At 36.7% G+C, this 23,428-nt stretch overlaps 1 protein-coding gene across 2 annotated transcripts in view; it reads right to left on the bottom strand.

The window, feature by feature from the left end:
* Positions 1 to 23,428, bottom strand: part of CDH12 (cadherin 12) — a 352,791-nt gene that overhangs the window by 15,858 nt on the left and 313,505 nt on the right. For both annotated transcript variants that reach the window (XM_053657173.1, XM_053657174.1), the window contains one exon: positions 18,483 to 18,619. In XM_053657173.1, coding sequence (XP_053513148.1) covers positions 18,483 to 18,619 — 137 coding nt within the window. The remainder of the gene's footprint in view (positions 1 to 18,482; positions 18,620 to 23,428) is intronic.

The following is a 23,428-nucleotide window of genomic DNA, read 5'->3' as shown; positions in this document are numbered from 1 at the left end:
CCCAAAAACTGCTCAAACTAATTAATGAGTTTGGCAAAACATCAGGTTACAAAGTCAATATCCAGAAATCAAAGGCATTTTTGTATACCAACAATGAATCAGCAGAAGCAGAAATCAAGGAAAAAAACCCATTCCACATAGCAAAAAGAAAAATAAAATATCTGGGAATAAACCTGACTAAGGAGGTAAAAAACCTGTATGCAGAAAACTACACAGCCCTGAAGAATGAAATCAAGGAAGACACAAACAAATGGAAACATATACCTTGTTCATGGATTGGAAGAATTAACATCATCAAAATGTCTATACTACCCAAAGCAATTTACAGATTCAATGCAATACCTATTAGAGCACCAATGGCATATTTCATAGACATAGAACAAACACTTTGAAAATTTATATGGAACCATAAACGAGCCCAAATAGCAGCTGCTCTTTTGAGAAAGAAGAACAAAGTAGGGGGGATCACAATACCTGATATCAAACTGTATTACAAGGCCACTATAATCAAAACAGCCTGGTACCAGCATAAAAACAGGCACATAGACCAATGGAACAGAACAGAGAGCCCAGAAATCAACCCAACTCTCTACAGTCAATTAATATTCGACAAAGGGGGCAGTAACATAAAATGGAGTAAAGATAGCCTCTTCGACAAATGGTGTTGGGAGAACTGGACAGCTACATGCAAAAAAATGAAACTTGAGCACAGACTTACACCATACACCAAAATAAATTCAAGGTGGATAAAAGACTTAAATGTAAGTCATGACACCATTAAAGTCCTAGAGGAGAACACTGGCAAGAAAATCTCAAATATTTCAAGCAGCAACTTTTTTACTGATATGTCCCCTAGAGCAAGGAATGTAAGGAAAGAATAAACAAATGGGATCTCATCAAAATAAAAAGCTTCTGTGTGGCTAAAGAAAACAGTATTAAATTAGCAAGACAACCAACTGTATGGGAAAACATATTTGCCAATGATACCTCAGACAAAGGTTTAATCTCCAAAATATACAAAGAACTTACACCGACTCCACTCTAGGAAGACACCCAACCCAATTAAAAAATGGGAAAAGGACTTGAACAAACAATTCTCCAAGGAGGACATACAGAACATTCAGAGACACATGAAGAGATGCTCAATATCATTAGCTATCAGAGAGATGCAAATTAAAACCACAATGAGATACCACTTTACACCAGTCAGGATGGCTATCATAAACAAAGCAACAAACAACAAATGTTGGAGAGGTTGTGGGTAAAAGGGGTCCTTAGTTCACTGTTGGTGGGATTGCAGACTGGTACAACCATTATGGAAAACAGTATGGAATTTTCTCAGAAAAATAAAAATTGACCTGCCTTTTGACCCAGCAATTCCACTGCTGGGATTATATCCTAAGAGTCCTAAAACATCGATGTCAAAGAACCTATGCACCACAATGTTCACAGCAGCACAATTTACAATAGCCAAGAGTTGGAAGCAACCTAGGTGCCCATCAGTAAATGAATGGATCAAAAAATTGTGGTACATATACACAATGGAATTCTATGCAGCAGAGAGAAAGAAGGAGCTACTACCCTTTGCAACAACATGGATGGAACTGGAAAGCATTATGCTGAGTGAAATAGGCCAGGTGCTGAAAGACAAATACCATATGATCTCACCTTTAACAGGAAGCTAAACAACAAAACAAACAAGCAAGCAGAAAAAAAAACAAAGACACTGAAATAGAGAACAAGGGGATAGTGACCAGAGAGGGGAGAGAAGGGAATTTAAGGGGAAGAAGGGGGGAGGGATTTGGAGGGACAAATAGGAAGGACACAGGGACAAGAACTAAGGGGGGTGGAAATGGGAGGGAGGTGGGGAGCAAGGGGCAGGGAAGGCTGGGATGGGAAAAATAGACAAAAAACTGTACTTGAAAAATAACTAAATAAAATTAATTAAGAAAGAAATGTTTACATATTTATGTATAACAAAGTGAAGCCCATTATTACATACCAATACAGGCATAGACATTGTAAAGTGAGAATAAAAGCTACATTTCATAATATGGGCTATGTTTTTACAAGAGATATTTGTAATCTTGGAAAGGATGTAAAATGTCAATATTTAAAAAATAAAAGAATTTACAGAGCATTTCACTTATTTGATAGAAAAGATCTGGCTTAGTTTTTATAAGTTTTTTAATCTTTCTTCAATTTAGGTATATTTTTTACATGAAATGCATAATATTAATGGGCATTAATGCATGAGTTTGATGTATTAAAGAGACAGTATTTTCACAAAATGTTGGATCAGTTTTGGTAAATTATCATTCCTCATTACCAACTGTACATCACGGAGATTATTTAGCTCTGCTTCTGTTATTGTTATTAATTACTCACACAGCATAAAATGTAGATAAATTTCAACCATTTGTTTAAACTATGTTCTCTTTCTTAAACAAATTTGTTGTTATCAAAAATAACAGCAAAATTCATATCAGTAATGTGTAATGCTGACAATGTACTTATGGTCGAAAACCCACTAAATGGATGAACTCTGTGTTCACAACAACCCTCATGGACATTATTATCATCTTTGTTACTGTGTGTGGGACTCTGAGGAAAAGAGGAGGAATCTAACTTTCCTCAAAATCACAGTTGGCTTTTTAACCTAGGTGTTTCGGTTTCAAGTCAATGTTGTTAAAAGTCAACGTGTAAAACACATTTGACAATTATATATCTACTTAACAAAAATAGACAACTCGTTCATATTTTAGGTTAGAGTTTAGTAAATTCATGTGACTTCAACTCCAATACAATGTAAAAATGTGTCTTTACTTTCCATTGTAATTGGCACACAAGATACAAATTCCAAGGCCATATGAAGAGCTTCTTTTATAAAATTTTTTTCAGGCTGATACTTTTTACTGTGAGCATGGGATGTCTTTAAAAGGAGTCCAGATTTCTCCCCCAATTTTATTTATAATGCAGACTTACCCTTATAATGCATTAATGTGTTACTACAGTCAAAGCCAGTTTTTACCCATAAGAAATTCTTTTGGTAGTTTTAAATTAGTTAGTTCCTGCAATACCATAATATGTCACAAAAACATAATCACTGTTTGTAACACATTATTAAAAAGTGTTTCTCAAAGGTATGCTTTTGGTATTTTAGCTAAGACAAATATTTGCCTTGTGAGATTTCCCTGTGCTCTGTAGGATTTGTAGATTTACTGGAAATTAAATGTCACCAGTCATCACTGTGGCAGTCACAAAATAAACACCACAACAAGGATAGAGGACAAATCTCAACAACAAAAATGACACATTTAGGTTGCCAAAGTGAGCGATGAACTTACTGGTGTCATTATTTTATTCTCTTTGCTGTTGTAGATGTGTGAAACTTTTCCTAATTACACATTTAAAAATATAACCTTACACTTTTAAACTCTAGCTGGGGAAGAAGTAACATCTTTATATAAGAACTACTGTATTTGTTAGCATCAAATTTTTCACAATTTAATGTAATTAGAGTAATATAATTTTTCATGTATGTATATAATTCACCAAACTATGTAAAATGTAGTGACATTTATTTTTTAACTTATCTACAATAATCTTTATTTAGGGGAGCAATAATGAAGTCTATTTAAACTTGATTAAGCATATCATTATTATCCAAGGTTTTGCCATGTAGAAACTAGTTATCATGGAAAAATGAAAAAGCAAATCCCACTGTAAGTATAGTAAATATCAAATAACCAAAATCTTACACAATTAATGGCTGTGTTCCCAGTAGTAAAACCATTTAATTCCAATGATCATTGATCCATAAATAAGCTGATTTAATAACCAGCTTATTTATGTTTGGGAGCTCATAAAAGACAATTCATAAATAATTCTATTCTTATTCCTCATGACATCAAAAATATCTTGTTAAATCTGTTTCTCTTATGCCTTGGTGATATCTTAGCCACTTCCCATAACTTCCTGAATCAATTGGAGTTAGAATTAACCTTTTTATTAATATTTGACAGTACAATTTAAGGGAAAAGCCCTAATTATCAAAACCGGGAATGAAGAAGGAGACATCATTTTTTATCAAAATGAATTAAAATGTTATAAAATAGTATTACATGTATTATGTCAAAAATTTAGTGAACTCAACAGAGATGAACAAAAAAAATTTCTAGAAAGACACAAATGATCGAAACTAATTTCAAAGATAAATAGAAAATCTCGATAGACCTAAAACAAATGAAAAAATGAAGTTGTCATTAAATCTCTCCACCAAGGAAAAATCATGTTCACATGGTTTCACTGGGGAATTTTACCAACTAACTAAAGACTGACCAATAATAACTCTTTACACTCTTTCAGAAAATAGAGGAGGAAACTTGAGCCAGCTTGTTCTGTGTACACGAATACCAACTCTGATCAAAAACACAAAAAAACCCAGCAGAACCAACTAATGCCAATATGAACATAGATTCTAAACAAACATCTGCAAATAAACTTCAGAATAATATTATTGAACTAACAGGCCATGGTATTCATCCTAAGGATGCAAGTTTAGTTTAATTTCCAAAAAATTAATATGTAATCCATCATATTAATAGAAGAACAAATATCACATTGCTACCTCCATAAACTCAGAAATAGCATTTAACAAAATCTTATATTTATTTTATTTTTAGTTGAATGCACTGGATAAACTACCAAGTACAATGCTGACCATAGTGGCAAGAATGGACATTCCTGCTCAGTGCCTAATATTAAAGAGAAAATATTGTCTGTGATCACTGAGTATGATGTTAGCTATAGGTTTCTGGTAGATAGACTCTGTCAAGTTGAAAATGTTGCTTTAAGTCCATTATGTGTTCAGAGTTTTTGTTTCTGTTTTAATAATAAGTAAATTATTATTAAACAAGTAAATTATTATTAAACAAGTAAATTATTAAACAAGTAAAATTATTAAATAAGTAAATTATTAAATAATAATTTTATTAATAAATAATAATAAGTAAATTATTATTATTTACTTATAATAAGTAAATTATTAAAACAGAAACAAAAACTCTGAACACATAATGAACTTAAAACAACATTTTCAACTTGACAGAGTCTATCACTGAGTCTATCACTCAGTGATCACAGATAATATTTTCTCTTTAATATTAGGCACTGGGCAGGAATGTCTGTTCTTGCCACTATGGTCAGCATTGTACTTGGTAGTTTATCCAGTGCATTCAACTAAAAATAAAATTTAAAAACAAATAAAAGTACCCAAAGTGTAAAGAAAGAACTGTAGTTTTGTTCAAAAATAACATGACACTGTGGGTAGGAGATCCTAAAAGATTAAAGCTAACAGAATAAAGAATTTTTTCAAGGGCATTGAATAAGAGAGCTATTAAAAAGGGCAATTTCATATGCTAGCAAAAAATAAACTGGAAATGAAAGTCAGAAAAATAATTCAATTCACAGTAGAATCAAATATAATAAAATATGTAGAAATAAATTTAGCAAAATAAACATATTATTTGTAAAATGGAATTCACAATTCATTGCTCAGAAAATAAAATGGGTTGCTGATGAAAAAGATTGTGAGTGGAAATATAAAATTGTATATTCACTCTGAAAAACAGGCAAGAGCTATCTTTAAACATTATATATTAAATTATAATCCAGCAATTCTAATCCTAGGTATCTATACAAGAGAGTGAAATAAATGTACACACACACACACACACACACAAATGTACATATATGTACACAGAAGTATGCATATAGTCCAAAACTAGACACAGTTCGAAGGTCCATCTTTTGATGTGTGGATAAATATTATGTGGCATACAATAAAAATTTCCTCAACAACAAGAAGGAGCAAAATACTGATACATGTGACCAAACCATGAATGAACAGTAACTATATGATGCTTCATTGATAGGAAAGAAAAGACTGACATTCTTTCACTTGGACCTTGATTAGCTTGGGAAAGCATAGGTAGGGCCTTTGGGTTTCTGAAGTTTAGGAACTTTCAGAATATTCCAGCTCCCAGCTCTCAATTCTTTCAGACTCCCTGGAGCACATATTAAGCTATTCCTATCATTTATTAATTAATTTTATTGTTGACACTATTACACATGTCTCCCATTCTCCCTCCTTTTGCCTGCCTCCACCAAGCCCCCGGCCCCAACTCAGCCTTTGTCATATTGCTGTCTGTGTCTGTGGGCTATGCATACATCTATGCATGCATTTTCTCTGGCTTTAGATGAACACATTTAGAATCTCTGACCCAGAGAAACTCTACGATAATTTTTTATGCAGCAATAGATAGTTAATCCTGGTGATAAGAAATATTAAAATATATATTAAAAGGAAAGAAGAATTCTCACTTAAGGTTGAGCTGGGATGGACCCTGCAAGAACAGATGGTTGTGGCCCCAGTGTGGAGAGCAGCACCTTCCCAGTGGCCATGCAGGAACATTGACCTGGGAGCCTGTCGGTAGGGGCCAAGCTTTGCTTACTAGGAGAAAGTGTTCCAGGTCTTCAGAAACATCCGGTGAGGCTTCTGCTCCCACAGAGATCAGCTATTGCCACCCACAGCCTTCTGGCTACCTGGAGTAGAGCTACCACAACTTGAAGCCATGTGTCATCTTTCCCTGACCCACAGGGTTCTCAGCCCACCTACCTGCTGCTCTTTGTTGCTGTGTTTTGGGACTGAACCAGGGCCTTCTAGGACACAGAACCTGGTGTGGAGGGGTGAGTCAGCAAGACTAAGGAGGTAGGTGGCTGTTTCTGGAAATTCCCATCACCATCATCTCCAGAGGAGAATCTGGAACTCCCAGGAGTCTCAGCCCAAGTCGGACCCTGACCAAGAAGTCCATGGCCCCACTGCAAAGCCTAGATCTTGAGTGGGAGCAGGGCTGTTGGGATGAATTATCTGACATCTGCATGGACAAGGAGGTCAAGGGGGCAATCCAGATGCATCTTAACCAACTGCATCCACGCCCAGTGACTGGCTACCTGTGAACATGGTAGAAGAGAAGACAGAACTTCCCACTGGATATCACACAGCTGGTCCTCAGCATGGGGTCCATTCATGCCACATCATCTCCCATAGTTTCTGGGTGAGCAAGTAGACTGAGAAGAAGCAAGGCTTGGGTCAGCCAGTCATGAGATGCTGCCTCTTCCAGCCTACCTGCACCAACTCCCTGCTAGAGACTCCAAACTCTAGCTCTACCTGACCTGAGAGTGTGCAGCCAGCCTTTGGAAGTAAGATGCTGGGCCCAAAAGTGTCCTTAGATGGCACCCAGCCTGAGGACAAGGTTCTTCATGGTCTGTGCCCCGGCCACAGCTGTCATTCAGCACTCCTACTGGATCCTAACAAGTCTTACCACAGCACCCTGTACAGGATCAATGTACATGTAGGCGGTGAGGCTGTGGGGTAAGTCTTTTCCTTTTGTTGGTTTGGTGGCAGATGCAAACAGGAGCCCTCACTCCATGGACTGTAACAATGACACAGCTGGAAACAGAGGATGGGGTGGAGGTGCCCCAGCAAGAGGGGGGCCTCATCCTTTTGCTAGTTAAAACCTCTTGGTTTTAACTTTACTCTTTTGTAGAAAGATTCTGAAAGAAAACCATTAAAGTACACCCGAGTCACCAAAAAAAGGTGGGAGGGGAAGACTGACATTGCTGGTTTGAGTTGGTGCTTTTTTAGCTTAAATCATTTTGTTTCATTTATTCATGTGCCTGGTGCTTGATGCTGGGGATTTCCTAGGTCTAGATGGAGATGTGGGTGGGCTACTCATGCATGGTCTCTTTACGTAGGCGGAGCTCCTCACAGGATGATGGCTAGAGTTCCAGGGCACACATTTCAGGAATAAGAGAAAAAGTTGTGGGATGGGGCAGATACAAAGGTGTGGTCATTTTTGGAACTTGGATTTAGAAATCTCTTTTAGAAATGGATTCACTTCATTAAAGTGATTAGGAACTAGCATTTTATTTGATAAATCCTAGAAAACTACATTGTATGTGTAAAAAATTTAGAAGTTTTATAATCTTGTGGTTCTCATGCCATCCTCCTTGCTATTATGGGAGTACACTAGGGACAATGAGGCCACTTCCTTTATGCACATTTCTCTTTATGTAACATACTGGGTCTCCATGTAAGATTTTATTGACAAAGTATCCTGATAATTACAGATTAAAAAACAAAACAAAACAGCCCTGGCTGGTGTTGCTCAGTGGATTGAGCACAAATCTGCAAACTAAAGGGTTGCCTGTTCAATTCCCAGTCAATGCACAAGCCTGGGTTGCAGGCCAGGTCCCCAGTAGGGGGTGTGTGAGAGGCAACCAGACATTGATTTTTTCCCACTCTCTTTTTCTCCTTACCTTCCCCTCTCTCTAAAAAGAAATAAATAGTTTTTAGAAAACTAAACAAACGAAACATTTATAGGTGCAAAACTTTGGCATAACCTTCCCTGTGATTTGTGTCAGAGCCAAGACTGGAACCGCAGTCCTGTTACTATGCTTTCCATCTCCCTGTGACATGTATCAGCTAACTCACAGAGCAAGAAGGCGCTGCCTGAGATCTGCCCATGTAAGTGGTGGTGCCTTACTTTCAGTGAGTTGCACTTTTGCTGAAATGTAGCTACTGTGATGTGAGGAAGCATGCTTCACACTTGAGAGTCAAGGTAGTGGATTTTTAAAACAAAACTTACACAGCAGATACTCAATAAATACTGACCAAACGATAGAATGTTTTCAAAAACCAATGAGAAGTATAATTGAAAATGCCTTGAAAACCATACAGTGCAAACAATTTACTTTTATGTTTAAATATACTGAAGTTATTAGGCTTATTTATCTTAAAAATGACATCTTTTTTTTGAATAACTATAGGAGTTAAAATTCAATTTTGTAACTGTGTACTAAATTACAACTACAATAACTCTAAGAAAATAATCTTAGCCTTTTATGCCCAAAAAACTGAATTATATTGCAAACTGAGCAAGATACAGTGAGTAAATAACACAAGCTCTCTTTGTCTTTCTTCTTTATATCCATTCACTTTAAAATTACACGATAAACCATATCTAATAAGAACTCTGTTCAGCTATATTATATGATCTGTAACAGACTAAGTAATTCCTAACAAGGATTTAAATTATCCAGATACACCTATTCTAAAGTCAAATATTATGTTCTTTGCTACTCGTCACAAAAACTGATCTCCAAAGAGAAAGAGATCTTTAAAAATACCACCAATCTATTTTCCCAGTGAAAATAGTAGAGGAAGCCTATCATTGATTTTAAATATTTGTGACAACATAAAGCCTTAGATAGTCTGAGTTCTTTGAGAGCAGGAACTTTATCATGTTTATCTTTAAACTTCCAGAGTTTAACACAGTGTCTAGTAGATGCTTGAAATCTGAATATGTCAATAAATAAATGCTTTCAAAAACAGAAGAAACAAAGGTGGATTAGATACAGCAGTGAGAATATCATGTGCAAAAAGCAACCTGTGTTTTAGTCTTTACCCTTCCCTTTTTCCTATGTTCCTCATCAAATTAGTTAACCAAAACATTTCTATCTCCGCATATCCCTCTCTTCATCATCACTGCCTAGCATTTGTCTGTGCTCATATCTTCACACTTGTTCCTTTTCCTACCCTTTAAATGGCTTGGGTACACATCATTGCCTCACTTCTCAGTTTTCATACTCACATACTCACTACAATCTATATGTTAATTAATCCTAAATTTATTTATCAAATCTAAACCTGCTCCTGATTTCTTCACCAGGAACCACACAGATTACATAGCTACTTGGATAAGAAACAAGAATATCAAATTCAACCTGAGGTCACAATCTTGGTGCAATACATCTCCTATTTCTGTAGTTTTTACAGTAGTTAATGGTACCATTATCTTCCCTGCTGTCTGTCTGGAAATATGACCACTAATAGTGACTCCTTATTCACCTTGTTCCCACACCCAATTGATATCTACTCTTATAATTTCATCTCTTAACTTTCTCTAAATGTCTCCATTTCTTTTTATCCTCCCTGTTATGACTTCACACCATCCAAGTTTTTTTCCTTAAATCACTACAAAATCTATTTTCTACCATCCTTCAATCCTTCTTTCCTCCATCCTTTCACTACTTTGCAACCAGGATGCATTTTCAGAAACACGAGTCTAATTGAGTTCTGTCTTTCATTATCTCTTCAGTATTTACATGATTAGTTCAGGTTCAAATGAAAACATCAGGAAACTCTTAGAAAGAAAAGAAACACATTTTTCGCCCTGGCTGGTGTAGCTCAGTGGATTGAGCATGGGCCTGTGAACCAAAAGATTGCAGTTTGATTCCCAGTCAGGGCACATGCCTGGGTTGCAGGCCAGTTCCTAGCAGGGGCCAGTTCTCAGCAGGGGCACATGAGAAGCAACCATACATTAATATTTCTCTCCCTCTCTCCTTCCCTTCCCTTCTAAAGATAAATAATTTTAAAAACTTAAAAAAAGAAAAGAAACACATTTTTCATATTTCTTATTTGTATTCTCTTTCTTAGTGGGGAGGAATGAGGAATGACCTAGGAAAGGGAAGTATAGAGAGAGAACAGACACATAAATAGAATGAGAAGTAAAAGAATTTTACCTTTTAACCACTCTCATTTTTTCCCTACATTACATTAGTTTATATTTCTTTCAGTATTTTATGTTTTCTTCCACTTCTAGAGATTGCTATATTCCATTTCTGTCACTCAGCATGCTGTTTAAACATTCTTTCACTATTTCATTCTTTTTTTTTACTTTTCACTTTAGGTGCTGTGTTCCTCTCAAGGACTGCCCTTGTACCTCTCTGTGTGAACCCAGAATGGCCTTATTTGCTTTTCTTACATATTAACATTTAACCATGGTATTCTTATTGACAATTGACTTCATGTGATGCCCACTAGACTGTAAGCTCATCTGAAGAACATTTCTTTTCTTTGTAAACCTTATGCCCTGAACACATAAGATGGTGTTTAATATGTAATAATAAATGAATAAATAAATAAGTGGTAAAACATTGCTGATACATTTATATTCATGATAAATATAAATTCCTTGAAAAAATAAATAAATGCCATGACATATTGTGAAGACATAACATTATCTTTTTTCACGGTAGTGCAAAGCTACTCACAACTTACTCATAAAGGCACACATGTGTTCATGTCCCAGAGTGTGATAGACCAAGGGAATCAAAGACATACATGACAAAGTCTTTAATATTAAGAATTCATACTTCAGAAGATTATTATTTTCAGGTCATCTATTTTACTAATAGATGGAGTAAAATATAGTGCATGATGTCAGGAAAATAATATTTTCCATGTAAAAACTTTGCCCATTTTGGCATTTCATTTTTTGACATGGGATGATGTTAAAAGGAATTTGCTGCATATATCCATGTTTTTAATTCAAATGTCAACCTTCAGGTGAAAAGCTCATCATGTAGGTTAATTTCCGGAGGAAACTGGATAGTAATTAAGAAAAGATAAGACTAGCATTACTGTTGTGTACAAGATTCAGATGGAGCAATTATACTGACTTAAAGGACCATTGGCAGCTTGACTATGGCAGTACACCATGGCAGGTGAAAGTGTAAAATGGAATATAAACCATTACTACATAAATTTGAATCCCATTGTATTTACACAGCATTTAATAGTAAGGGGAAATGGTATTACTTCTAAATTAGGTTGATGATTATGGTGGTGTTAATGATTATTCTTTCCATGTGAATGAGACATTGCAGGCTTTAATGGAATGGTATGAACCTTTACAATTATATGAATTATGTAAATGAAGTGATTCTCTCTCCAAAGTGTTAATCTTGCCAATACTAGTATAAATCAAACTTACCTTTTGTTGAAGATACAAGATATTTTTCTATAGTTACTTGGTGGGGGGAGCAAGAAGTTACAGAGCAATACATAAACTACCTAAACTCTTACATGTAAAGCAAGGCACACATGAAAAATAAGAAACAATTATTTGCACAATAGAAGGAAAATAATAACTTCAACCTAGGATTGAAACCAATGGTTATATTTAGTCCTCAAAGGTCAACTATACTCTAAGTGAAACTTTTCATGATGATCGATTCCACTGTTTTGCTTTCCACAATCAATGCTCATCTTTATGGCACTAGAGAATTTGGCATGTTGGTTCCACAGTTGGTGCCTATTAGAATGAGGTAAGGCGCTTGTTTAAAATGAAGATTTCTTAGCCTTATCCCCTGAAATTCTGATTTGGTATGTCTTGAATAAAGTCCCAGAATCTGTCCTTTAAAAACTGTCCTAGGTTATTCTTATGCAGGTGACCATGGTTGAGAAGTTGAAGAACAGTCATACAGAAGAGAGGGCCAATTCAAGCATTCTTAGTCTCAATTAAAGCACTTAGGAATTATGATAACTTTTGGAAAAAAACAAACTAGCCAAATAAGGGAGGAATGTGTCCTGCTTAAACACCTCAAAGAATTGAGACTCACTCTTGTTTCTTTATCCTGGTGAGGTTAACCACAGTCATGCAGGCAGACAGAATGCAAGCTAGCCAGTGCTAGCTTAAGAGAATGCAGGTCCAAGAGCTAACTACCTTCCAAATCCACAATTTGGAGACGTGATATCTCTTTGGATATCATGTTAAGCTGGGGACACATATGTAAAACATCAAGAATAAAGATAGTCTCATAAAAAAGAAGGGATGAAGGGTTTTCAGGAACAACTATAAAGGATACATAGACAAAACTGAGGGGAGGTAGAAGCAAATGAGGGAGGTTGGAATGGCTGGGGGGTGAAATGGTGGGGGGTAAATGCAGACAACTGCACTTGAACAACAATAAAATAATGTAAAGAAAGATAGGCTGAAAACTTTTGCAAATGCTCACTGAGGCATTTAAGTCTTTGATAAAGCCTCAGACATTTTTCATTACTTTCTTAAATTAAAATATAATTGACATGTAACATTATATGAATTTCAGATATGCAACATAATGATTTAATGTCTGTAGATATTATGAATGATATCTGTAGATATAAATGATTTTATATCTGTAGATACCAAAGATGAGGGGTGGGGGAAATGGGTAAAAGTGGTCAAAAGATACAAAATTCCATTGATAAAGTAAATAAGTCGTAGGCTGTAATGTGTAACATAACTATAGTTAATAACACATCATACATATATAAGAGTTACTAAAAGAGCAGATATTAAAAGTCATTTCAAGAAAAAAATTGTAATAAAGTTACAATTGATGGATATTAACTAGACTTATTGTGGTGATCATTTCACAATATGCACGTATATTTAATAATTACATTGTGCATCTGCAACTAATATTATGCTATATGTATCATGTACCTCAAAAATAAAAAAACTAATAATAGTGTGTCATATATTTGCAGGTTGCTAAGAGTCTAGATCTCAAGGCTTCCTTTGATCTGTTCTCAACATCAACTTGGATACCTCCATGTCATTTCTTAAGATGACTTTTTAGTCCAGAATATCCTCATTTCCTCTCTTACAATATCTTTTCCATCTTCTAACAACACCCTGTCACAGTTCCTCTGCGACCCAGGCCTTGCCTCCAAAAACTATTTAAATTACTTTCTTTCTTACAGCACTTTATCTTTCCCTTGTTTAACTAATGAATTCAGCTGGACTTTTGTGTTTCTCATGGCATTCTGTGGCCAGGTAATATGGACTCTAAACACTCTGCAGGTTTAGTTAGTGACTTGTCAAGTTACCAAGAGGTAATATGCTAGGCCACCTTCTGAAATGGCTCCCCACACCCCCCACTTCTTGATGAACACGCGAGCTACCTCCCCGTAACTACGCGTGCCCTTAAAGGTGGTCTGGATCTAGTGGTTTGCATCTGCTGAATAAAACATGGCAAAGTGATACAGGTGATGTCAGAAATGACATATTATCAATTTTTTTCCCCACAGGAGCAAGACTACACTTAAACTAGCAAACCCCATGTTGTCATCAACTCCTCCTTCTTCTGTGCCCTTCTGCAGATCTGGCTGAGAAGGCCACAGCCCAAGAATGGGTGCGGGCAATGCAGTCTTCAATGTTCTTTCCACTGCTAGGCTCATCGATGACCTTCTTGAGCCTTTCCTCATCCACCTCCATGTCCACACTGTGAAGGATCTTCTGGATGTCATGGACACTGAGAAGGCATGGCCCCAGGAATGTAATCAGCAGGTAGGGAGAGACATAGTGTAGTTGCACAATATCTTTCAATATATAGAAAAATTATCAAAAAGGATCCTATACAATAAAACCATTAGGAACTCTTATAGCTTGAGACTAAACTGGTACTAATATATATATACACACACATACACACACACACACACATATATATATATATACACACACACAATATTTCTCAAATACAGTAATGAGTAAATGAATGGAAACAATCCATTGTCATTCACATACTTACATAACAAAGAAAAGAATTCTCTCTAGTATCATCAGTTTATATATAATTATAAAAATATATTGTAGAGTTTTAATGTAGTTATTTTTAGTTATTTTCCCTAAAGATACTTGTTATAGCAACCTCCCCTACAAAAAAGAACAAATATTTACATGTTGAAAATTTATTTATTTTTATTTTATTAATTATGCCCCTAGATTTGTCCCAATTGTTTCCTCCTTTGTCCCCATCCACCCAGTATCTCCCTTCACTCTAGTAATCCCCTCCTTTAGTTCATATCCGTAGGTTATACATGTAAGGTACTTGGCTTCTCTATTTCCTATGCTATTCTTAACATCCCCGTGTCTATTCTGTACCCACCAATTACTATTCTTAATCCCTGCACCTTTTCCCCCATTCTCCTCTTTCTCCCTCCCAGCTGATAACTCTCCAAATGATTTCCATATCTGTGATTCTGTTCCTGTTCTGGTTGTTTCTGAGTGTTTGAATGAAGTGAATTTTTGGAGCTTCTGTCTCTTTAAAAAGTTTCAAGATTAATATCTTAAAAACAGCAAAGCAGTAATGCATAAAAATTATTAGAAGTCTAATAAAATTATTTGGACCTCCAACTAGAGCAACACTGATTAATGACTACTTTTTAACTAATTGGAAGTTGTTCAGTCACTGTCCCATTTCATTTCACCTGAGTGTTTAGAGGAATCTGGGCCAAACGTGCGATCTACAGCGAGGTACACTTTCACAACTGTGTTCTTCTTGGCAGGGCTACCGTGAGCTAGCCATTTCTCTGTCATTCAGTATGATGATAGTTTTCTGCTCAGCTGGCCATTTTAGTCAATGAAGGTAGCATTATGCATTGGAATATGAATAAAGTTTACTTTCAAACTTTGTGAGGTCAAGAAAAATAAAGCCCATGACAAGTTATTCTTATCACAGAATCTTTAATTACCAAGAGAACTGTGTTTAGCCTCGTTATTTTTGACAGAGATATATTGCATTTACCCCAGTAGACTTCCTAAGGGTACTAAAATACTGAAATAGGCTAGCAGTAGGGTAGATATTTCAGAAATATTAGCTTGCCATCACTCATATGTTGTATATACATGGATTATGTGTCAAAGTTACAATTCTGCACATGCCCCAGTAGAGCCAGCATAACTTATGAGACTCCATACACTAGAGTTTCCTAATTTTCACTTGAGTGACACTATAGTCAGTGGGGTAGTATGGCAAAGCCAGCATGTGCTCCAATTGTATTGATAATTTTTAAATAGCATTCCCTAAGTTTGGAAAATGTAAGTTGCTGAGGATCTATGACACTTGCTTCCACTGTTAAGAGTCCATAATCACCTTCCATTTTCCAAATGGTTGAAGATCAAGACATGGATAGTTGGTGCCAGACCTGCTACTGCAAGTGTTTTCATAGCGTGATGATGCTTTGGGTGGTCTGAGGAAACATGGGCTGAGGGAAAGGCCATTCAGAGCCACAATGCAGGTAGTCCATGAACTGTCTGCAGAGTCTCAACTTAAGGTGCAGAGCCTAATCCTCCTACTTCAGAAAACATACACAAGTGTTGTGTGTGCACTTATAAGGAGGTTCAGTTTACATCAGACAGTACTCTAATTGGTAATCTATGGGCAATGTCTATTTAAAGAATAGAAGTTATTTGAGGAGACTGCCTCTGCTCACTTGTCACTCACTATGTCTAAGCCATTAGACTGAAGTGACACTGCTCACAGAGGTCCTATGCTCAATAGCTCGGAAAGCTCATTTTCCCTACATTACCAAACACTGCAGGAAACTGAAGCTAATTTTCTGCAGGCAACCTGGTTCGACTTTCCCCAAAATTCTGGGTGAATGACATAATAGAAAGATAGCTTAAAAGGGATGCTGAATAACACATGTAACTGTAATGGGATGTAGAACTGGAGGGAAGAGAGTTGCCAAGTGTGAAAGGAGACTTTAGGAAAACAAAGAGAATGAGGGTGGGAGGGACTCCACGGGAGAGACTGGCATTCTGCTGGCACATCTCTGCTCAGACAGCAGGCTGGATCATCTGTGCTCAGCGCCCAATTGAGCTGGGAGGGCAGGGGAGAGCGAGGCAAAAGACACAGTAGAAGAGTAGCTTGTAATGCGCCCACTTGGCATCACAAAGATGGGTACATTTCCTCAGGGTTAAGACAGTACAGTGCAAAGAAAGGTGAAATTGAGAAATGATGCCATCAAATCACCAAGGAAGGTTGCCTGATGGTCACGGGGACCCTGGAATAAAGAAGCTGTAAGGTCTCCCACTAACTGGGCGCCCACATCAATTTCCTATGCAGGTAAGATGTTAGACCACCCCCACCCCTACCCCCATCATTAAATAACTATAAAAATTACAGGAGAAGAAAGTGTTTGGGCAACCCCCTTACTGCCAATCCATTTTGGTCATGGATGCAGCGGCAACCAAACACTATATGGAGGAAGATAAGAAAGAACTGTGCATTTTGTATTTCCCTCTTCCACTCCAAAAGAATACAGACTCTGTACCCTGATAAGCAAGGACCCATAGTTTCAATTTACAGTGCCACTGGGTTCTGCAGTAATCTATTGCTGTGTAACAACAAATGGCTCCAGAATGTAGCTGCTTGAAATAATTACACATGTTGCATTTCTTATCATTTTGTGGGTAAGAATGTGGGCAGGATTTGGCTAGTTGTGTATTCATTCACATGGTATTGACAGAGGCCTGTTGTTCAGCTAGCAAGGTACCTGGACTAGACGTTCTGAGTTTCACTCACGTATCTAAAACACTGGCAGCTTATACTTGGAAGGCTAGGCTGACCTGCAGTGGTTGACTCGGCCACCAACATGTGACCTCTCTAGTATGGTAGCCTCAGGGTAGTCAGTCTTTTTACGGGACACGCCACTGTTCCAATGCAAATGGTACAAGATACATTTACATTTATATGAAGCTTACCTTTAGTAATCAGAATAACCTAAACGTAAAACCATTAGCTAAAGATTTCATTAAGGTCTGGGAATAGGCGTCTGACTAATCATGTTTGGAAACAGTTGTTGAAGATAAACACAACTGTTTCTTATTTACTCCCCACCGAGATGAGATTGATCAAAACCCCCTGAAACAGAAACATTCGCAGTTAGCTGTTCTCCCACATGAGAGGTGAAATTAGCTGCCCACATATTTCTACCAGAGGCACACAGTGAAATAAGAAGAAAACAAAGTGAAAAACACTCAGAAGGGATTTTGGCAAATCTTCTGAGAGACCACATGCAGAAAGACTGCACAGGTACAGTTTTGTTAGGGACCACTCTGCTGGTAGCCAGACATCACCATCACCACCTAATCTGTTACGTTAGGGAGCTGTCCTGATGTCCTTGATTGTCCAGCCAAACAGATAAGACCTGTAGTCACTCTGCTGAGAGGACTGTCTCCTGGACCAGGCAAAAATCAGCACAAGGAACCATTCTTAACTGTCCTGTAGATCCTGAGTGACTCCTTGAAGAAGTGTCCTTAAAAATCCTATATATTCCACAGTGACATTCATTTAAAAATCACATTCTAATGAAACTAGAGAGAAGAGGGATAATTTTTTAAATGCCATCTTCGATTTCAGAGAATATTTCAGAACAGATGATTTGATGTTATAATTATTTCCTCATCTCTGGCCAGTGAAGCTCCCAGTAACATATGGGGGCCCGATTCGAAAGAGGGTTGGAACTCCTGTGGATCTCTGAGGGTACCGTGTGACAACGGATGAGGTCACACAATGCAATGCAGTACTTAGATATGCGTGCAGTCCTGCAAACAGGGACTGGCGGCTGTCACCATTTCCCTGGACTTATGCTATGAACAAGAGGAACAGGTTCCTGAGTTTCCCCAGGAGACCACTCAGCTGTCAGTCCAACAATGACAAGCACTTCAGCAGGGACTCATTTAAGTGTGTTAACTCCAAAAGCTGCAGTATCACATTGATTCCATCCATGCCATACTTACTAACTTTACGTGCAATTATGGAGAAATTATACTGCGCAGTGATTTCTCTGTCTAGCAATTCATTAGTGGCGACGGTTCCTTCAGTTCCATCTATTGTAAAGTAGCTGTCCCCATCGCTCTTCCAATCTATGAAGTACCTGTATATGAAAAGAGTAGATGCAAATGTGCAATGATTACGCATTAATCATAATGGCAGTCAGGCTTACTCGACACAGTTCCTTTTCTTTTCTCCCTGTAGCTATTACCTATCTTGCAATAAAGAAGAGTGTAAATGACAGCTTCTTTATTGCAAAGTCAGTAGGCTCAAGGGGAAACTAGAAATAATGAAAGATTTAGTACCCCTGCTGTTCATATTATTTTAGGGTCCTGACACCTTGAAAGCTCAGCAGAGACTGAAACTCTGAAGCTGACCATGGGTTTCCTTAACCTGCTGAATATTAAAACTTTTTTCAGGCAGTAAAAAAATACATTAATGGTGACTTTGGGAGGAGATGAGGGTGAGGGAGGCATTTGGAAACATCTACAAAGGAATTAGGCCAGAGCAGAAGTAGAATCTTTGTTTTCACAGATAGAAAAATAAATTGCATTATGGAAGCGGAGGGAATATTTTTTAACTGACAATGGGTTATTGCACAAAAATATTTTCCTCAAATATGTGTGAAAGGGCCATTGTTGTTTTATTGCTTTCTATATCCAGACACCTTTCTAAAAACCGGTGACCTTGGCTAATACTGTCTTCTTATCTTCTTTATTAACTAACCTTCTTGGTGATAACCGATTTTGCTTTGTGTGTGTGTGTAAAGCAGCTGGACTAAAAACTCTAAGACACCGAATAAAAACACAGAAATTGATTTTATATAAATCTTTAGGTAACAATAGAAATATAGTGCTATATATGCTTATAATTATTTTCGAACATCTTTTGATGATAATAATAAGAGATAATTTAAAATCTTACCATGTGTTAGACATTTCTAAATGTTTACACATATTTACTTAATATGTAAATATACGCATGTAGATTTACAAAGCCCCCAAATGGGTATTATTAACCTTCCCATTTTATATATGATGAGATGAAGCACAGACACATTAAGAAATTTGTTCAAATTCACATAACTAGAAAGTTTTAGAGCTGATATATTTTAAAAGATTTTATTTATTTATTAGTAGAGAGAAGGGAAGGGAAGGAGAAAGAGAGGAAGAGAAATATCAATGTGTGGTTGATTCTCATTATGTCCCTTACTGGGGATCTTGCCTGCAATGCAGGCATGTGCCCTGACCGGGAATTGAACTGGTGACCCTTTGGTTCCAAGCCCATGCTCAATCCACTGAGCTACACCAGCCAGAGCTAGAGCTGATATTTAAACCAGCTCTTCAATCGTACTTATAATTATTATCATATACTATTACCAACTTTAAATAAACATTTTTACATGAAAGGGCTCTGCTAACCTAAGGCTCGATGCACCATATACTTATCATAATTACTGTGTCTGGCTGCATCAAGGCAAGGCCATTACAAACAGGGGCTGAAGGCAGATGTAACCATCATAGTCAATCCATAAACCCTCAGGCAGAGAAAGGGATCTGTATGTTCATCATGGGAAGTTAGTTAAGGTATGCATTTGAAAAAGGCAAGGTACTTTTTTTTTTGACAGACTGGTTATTTGAAAGTAGTTGCATAACATTTGGGGGCCAAATCAAAACTACTTTGTCTTTATAGATAAGATTTATAACTCTTAACTTGTCAATATTTGTTAGTAACTGATTTCTGAACCAGAAGTTTGCTGAGTATTATATAATCAGGGTATTACTAATGCTGTTAATCTACCTTTGATAAGACTCTTGTTGATTTGAGGGGTGAGAGTGCATTGACGTCTTCTGATTTCAGTGTTGTACCCCATCTCATAGTCTCATAGGAAGGTTCTCAAAAATCCTCAATGAAGTTAAGGCACATGTGAAAGTCAGGAGTATGGGGTATAATGAGTTTAACTCTATTACATAATCCCCTTTTCTAAAAAAAGAAAGTGTTTTTTTCCTAGCGTCTGCATCTTTAGTCAATTGGACTCATGCCTAAATTAAGAAGGAAATCGCTACTGAATCTCTTTAGTGACTATAACATATCTCGGAGAATATTGGTATAGATTTCATTCAGTTCTATAATGTCCACAATGCTCTAGACACTATACAGGGCTGAGACATATAAAAATCAATAAAGTACAATCCCACCAATGAAGAGTCTTGTTGGGCAAGCACATATCAACAGAAGACTTCAACACCTGCTGGAGGAATGAAGAAGGCATTACAGAGTGCAAAGAAAAAACACTTATTTCACACCTATTGGTCCAGACAAACCTTCCTGCTCATGATGTTTGGCTGGTTGTAGAAGACTATGAAGTAATTATGGAAGAACAGAGTGAGGAAGACAGATGGAGCAGAAGAAGAGAGATATTTCAGGAAGCCACAACAATAGTAGTAAAGCTATAGAGTTTGTGTAGGAAACTGAGTATAAGTATTTGGGAATTATGGAAAAATATCTAAGATACAATAGCATGAAAAAAGATAAGTGATTGAGGTCAAGGAGTGAGTGCCTCATAAATTATATGAAGGTCGTAGAACATGATCCTGTGAGCATTGAACACAATTGAAGGGTATAAATAGGGAATGGGCTAAATGTTCATAATATTTTCAGGCATATGGTAGGTATATTTAAAGGGGACCAGACTGTAGACATTTTCTGTATATTAGAATCTTGCCAAGAGACAAGGAAAGCAACCAAGATTATAAAAAGACTTGATTCAAATAGTTATGAGAAGTGCTTGAAATAACCAGGACTATGCAGGCTGAAGGAAGGAGACAGAAGAACATGCGAGCTGCCTTTGATTTGATAATGATGCTCAGTGAAGCGGGTGCTATGTCAGGAGAATGAAATCTAAAAAATATTATTTCAAGTAAATATAACAAAGACATATTAGAGCTGCCCAAGAGTATAACGAATATCCTCAGGGAGCAGTAAGTACCAGGAGTAATCAAATACTGACTGTCCAAATGCTTGGTGCAGATGCGGTAGAACAAATTTAATACAGTTGGAGATTCTGAAGGTACTTTACAATGCTGAGGTGCTATTGCTATTGTCTAGATAAAATGGAGACTATTTCTCTTCCTTTGCATGGGATGCAGTGTTTTCCAATCATTGTTTCCGTCCAGCACTCTTGTTCTGACTTGTACAAACATACTCTACAACAAGAACTCCAATAAATTCTCACTTTTCAAACACACAATTATCTTTTCATTGCATTTAAAAAATAATCGCTATGTTCACATCTCTATAATTCCTTCATTCAACCTGAGTAATTCAATAATTTTAGCATATTTACAGAGTTGTTTTTTAATTAAATTTATTAGTTCAGAGATTTTTCATTTTACAGGGTGAGCTCCAATTATTTAAAATTCCACTTGTATAAGATAAAAATTGTAATTGGCGGGGTGTTAAGTTCTTATAACTTTCCTTGGCTTACTTTCTTTTGCAAGAAGTATTTCCAGTATGATATTAATTTTTAATGTTCTTACTACATTTTTGAAGTTTCTGTTAGTGTCTGCTCTTGGTTTTACCATATAAAGCTGAACTTATATTCTAATTCATACTAGTTTAAGTCTCATAAAACAGAGAAATGCTATTTTTATGCAGTTATGTTTTATTAAATACATATGTACACATGTTTGCATATATTTTATCTATATCTATATATTAAGAAGCCCAATAAACATTGTTATAATGATTACCTTTGATGATCTTACACCTACTGAAGCTAAAAAAGTAAAACAAATATCTCAGAAGAGCTTTTGAATTCTCTATTCTTCTGTACTTTCTCTAACCCCGGTGAATTCTCTGAGGCACTGCTGGGCACTGAGTGAAGGCAGAGAGCGGTCTTCTCATTTTGGCTCCCCAGGAACTTGCAAAATAACACAAAGAGCTGGGCCCATATTACCTGCCTGCCAAGTATAGAGCCGATGCTATAGGAGTGGGGGGGGTAAGCTGCCCACATCTGAAACTCAGAGGAGGAGAGCATGAGCAACGTTAGCATCCTGCCCGTCCTCGGAAGATGTTATACACCTCTTCACTGGAAGCTGAGGTGAGAGGAGGCATGTTCTCTCAACCACACCTGCCTAGGATGGGTTTCCTGTCAAACTGAGTTGGGAGGTGGGAGTGGGAGGGAGGGATCAAGTCTGGTGTTACAGTCTCTTGACATTGTTAAAGTGTTTTAGCAGATTTTCATCAGGAAATTTTTCTTCATTTGCTATTTGTTTTCAGGAAAATTTCCAGGGGCAGTAAATAGTTGGTTTTTAATTTTTTAAATATTTTAAAAAATAATTTTCACCGCTTACTCATGTTTCACTGGGGAGTATCTGCAAAACAATAGCCCTGGTCCTTGACAAAACAGAGGTGAATAAATCTTAGCCTCAAGAAATTTAAAGGGTTTTGGGTAGAAAAGACAATCATGTGCACAGATAGTATGTAAACTGTGTAACATTTACCAAAAGCTACCTCAAAATTGCTGCGACTCAAGTACTATATAAAGTTCAATGCACAGATTCTATTTCCTCTACCTATGTAATAGCTAAATAATTCTGCTTGAAAGCAACATATTCAGGGCTTTAAGAATGTTTAAGTTAAGACAGTCATCTCTTTCTGGTTTGTGAGGATGTTCTCAGTTTTAGAACTGAAAATCCTGAGGAGCAGAAAACTCCTCCATCCAAGACAAAATTGGGACAATTAAATGTCTTACTTCTAGCTAATTATAACTTACAGAAATGTTATAATTTACAAGACTGACTCAAAAAGAAGTCTACTTTTGTACAATGAATCAATGTACACACAGGTCATTTTTAATGTAAATTTGTTTTGGGGATAACATTTAAGTATTCTAAACTTTATACATACA

The sequence above is a fragment of the Artibeus jamaicensis genome, unplaced genomic scaffold (assembly GCF_021234435.1).
Source record: "Artibeus jamaicensis isolate MK-2021 breed Jamaican fruit bat unplaced genomic scaffold, CSHL_Jam_final scaffold_369, whole genome shotgun sequence".
NCBI classification, from domain to species: domain Eukaryota; kingdom Metazoa; phylum Chordata; class Mammalia; order Chiroptera; family Phyllostomidae; genus Artibeus; species Artibeus jamaicensis.
Note: the sequence above shows the minus strand (reverse complement) of the source record. Positions and strands in the feature narration are given on the sequence as shown.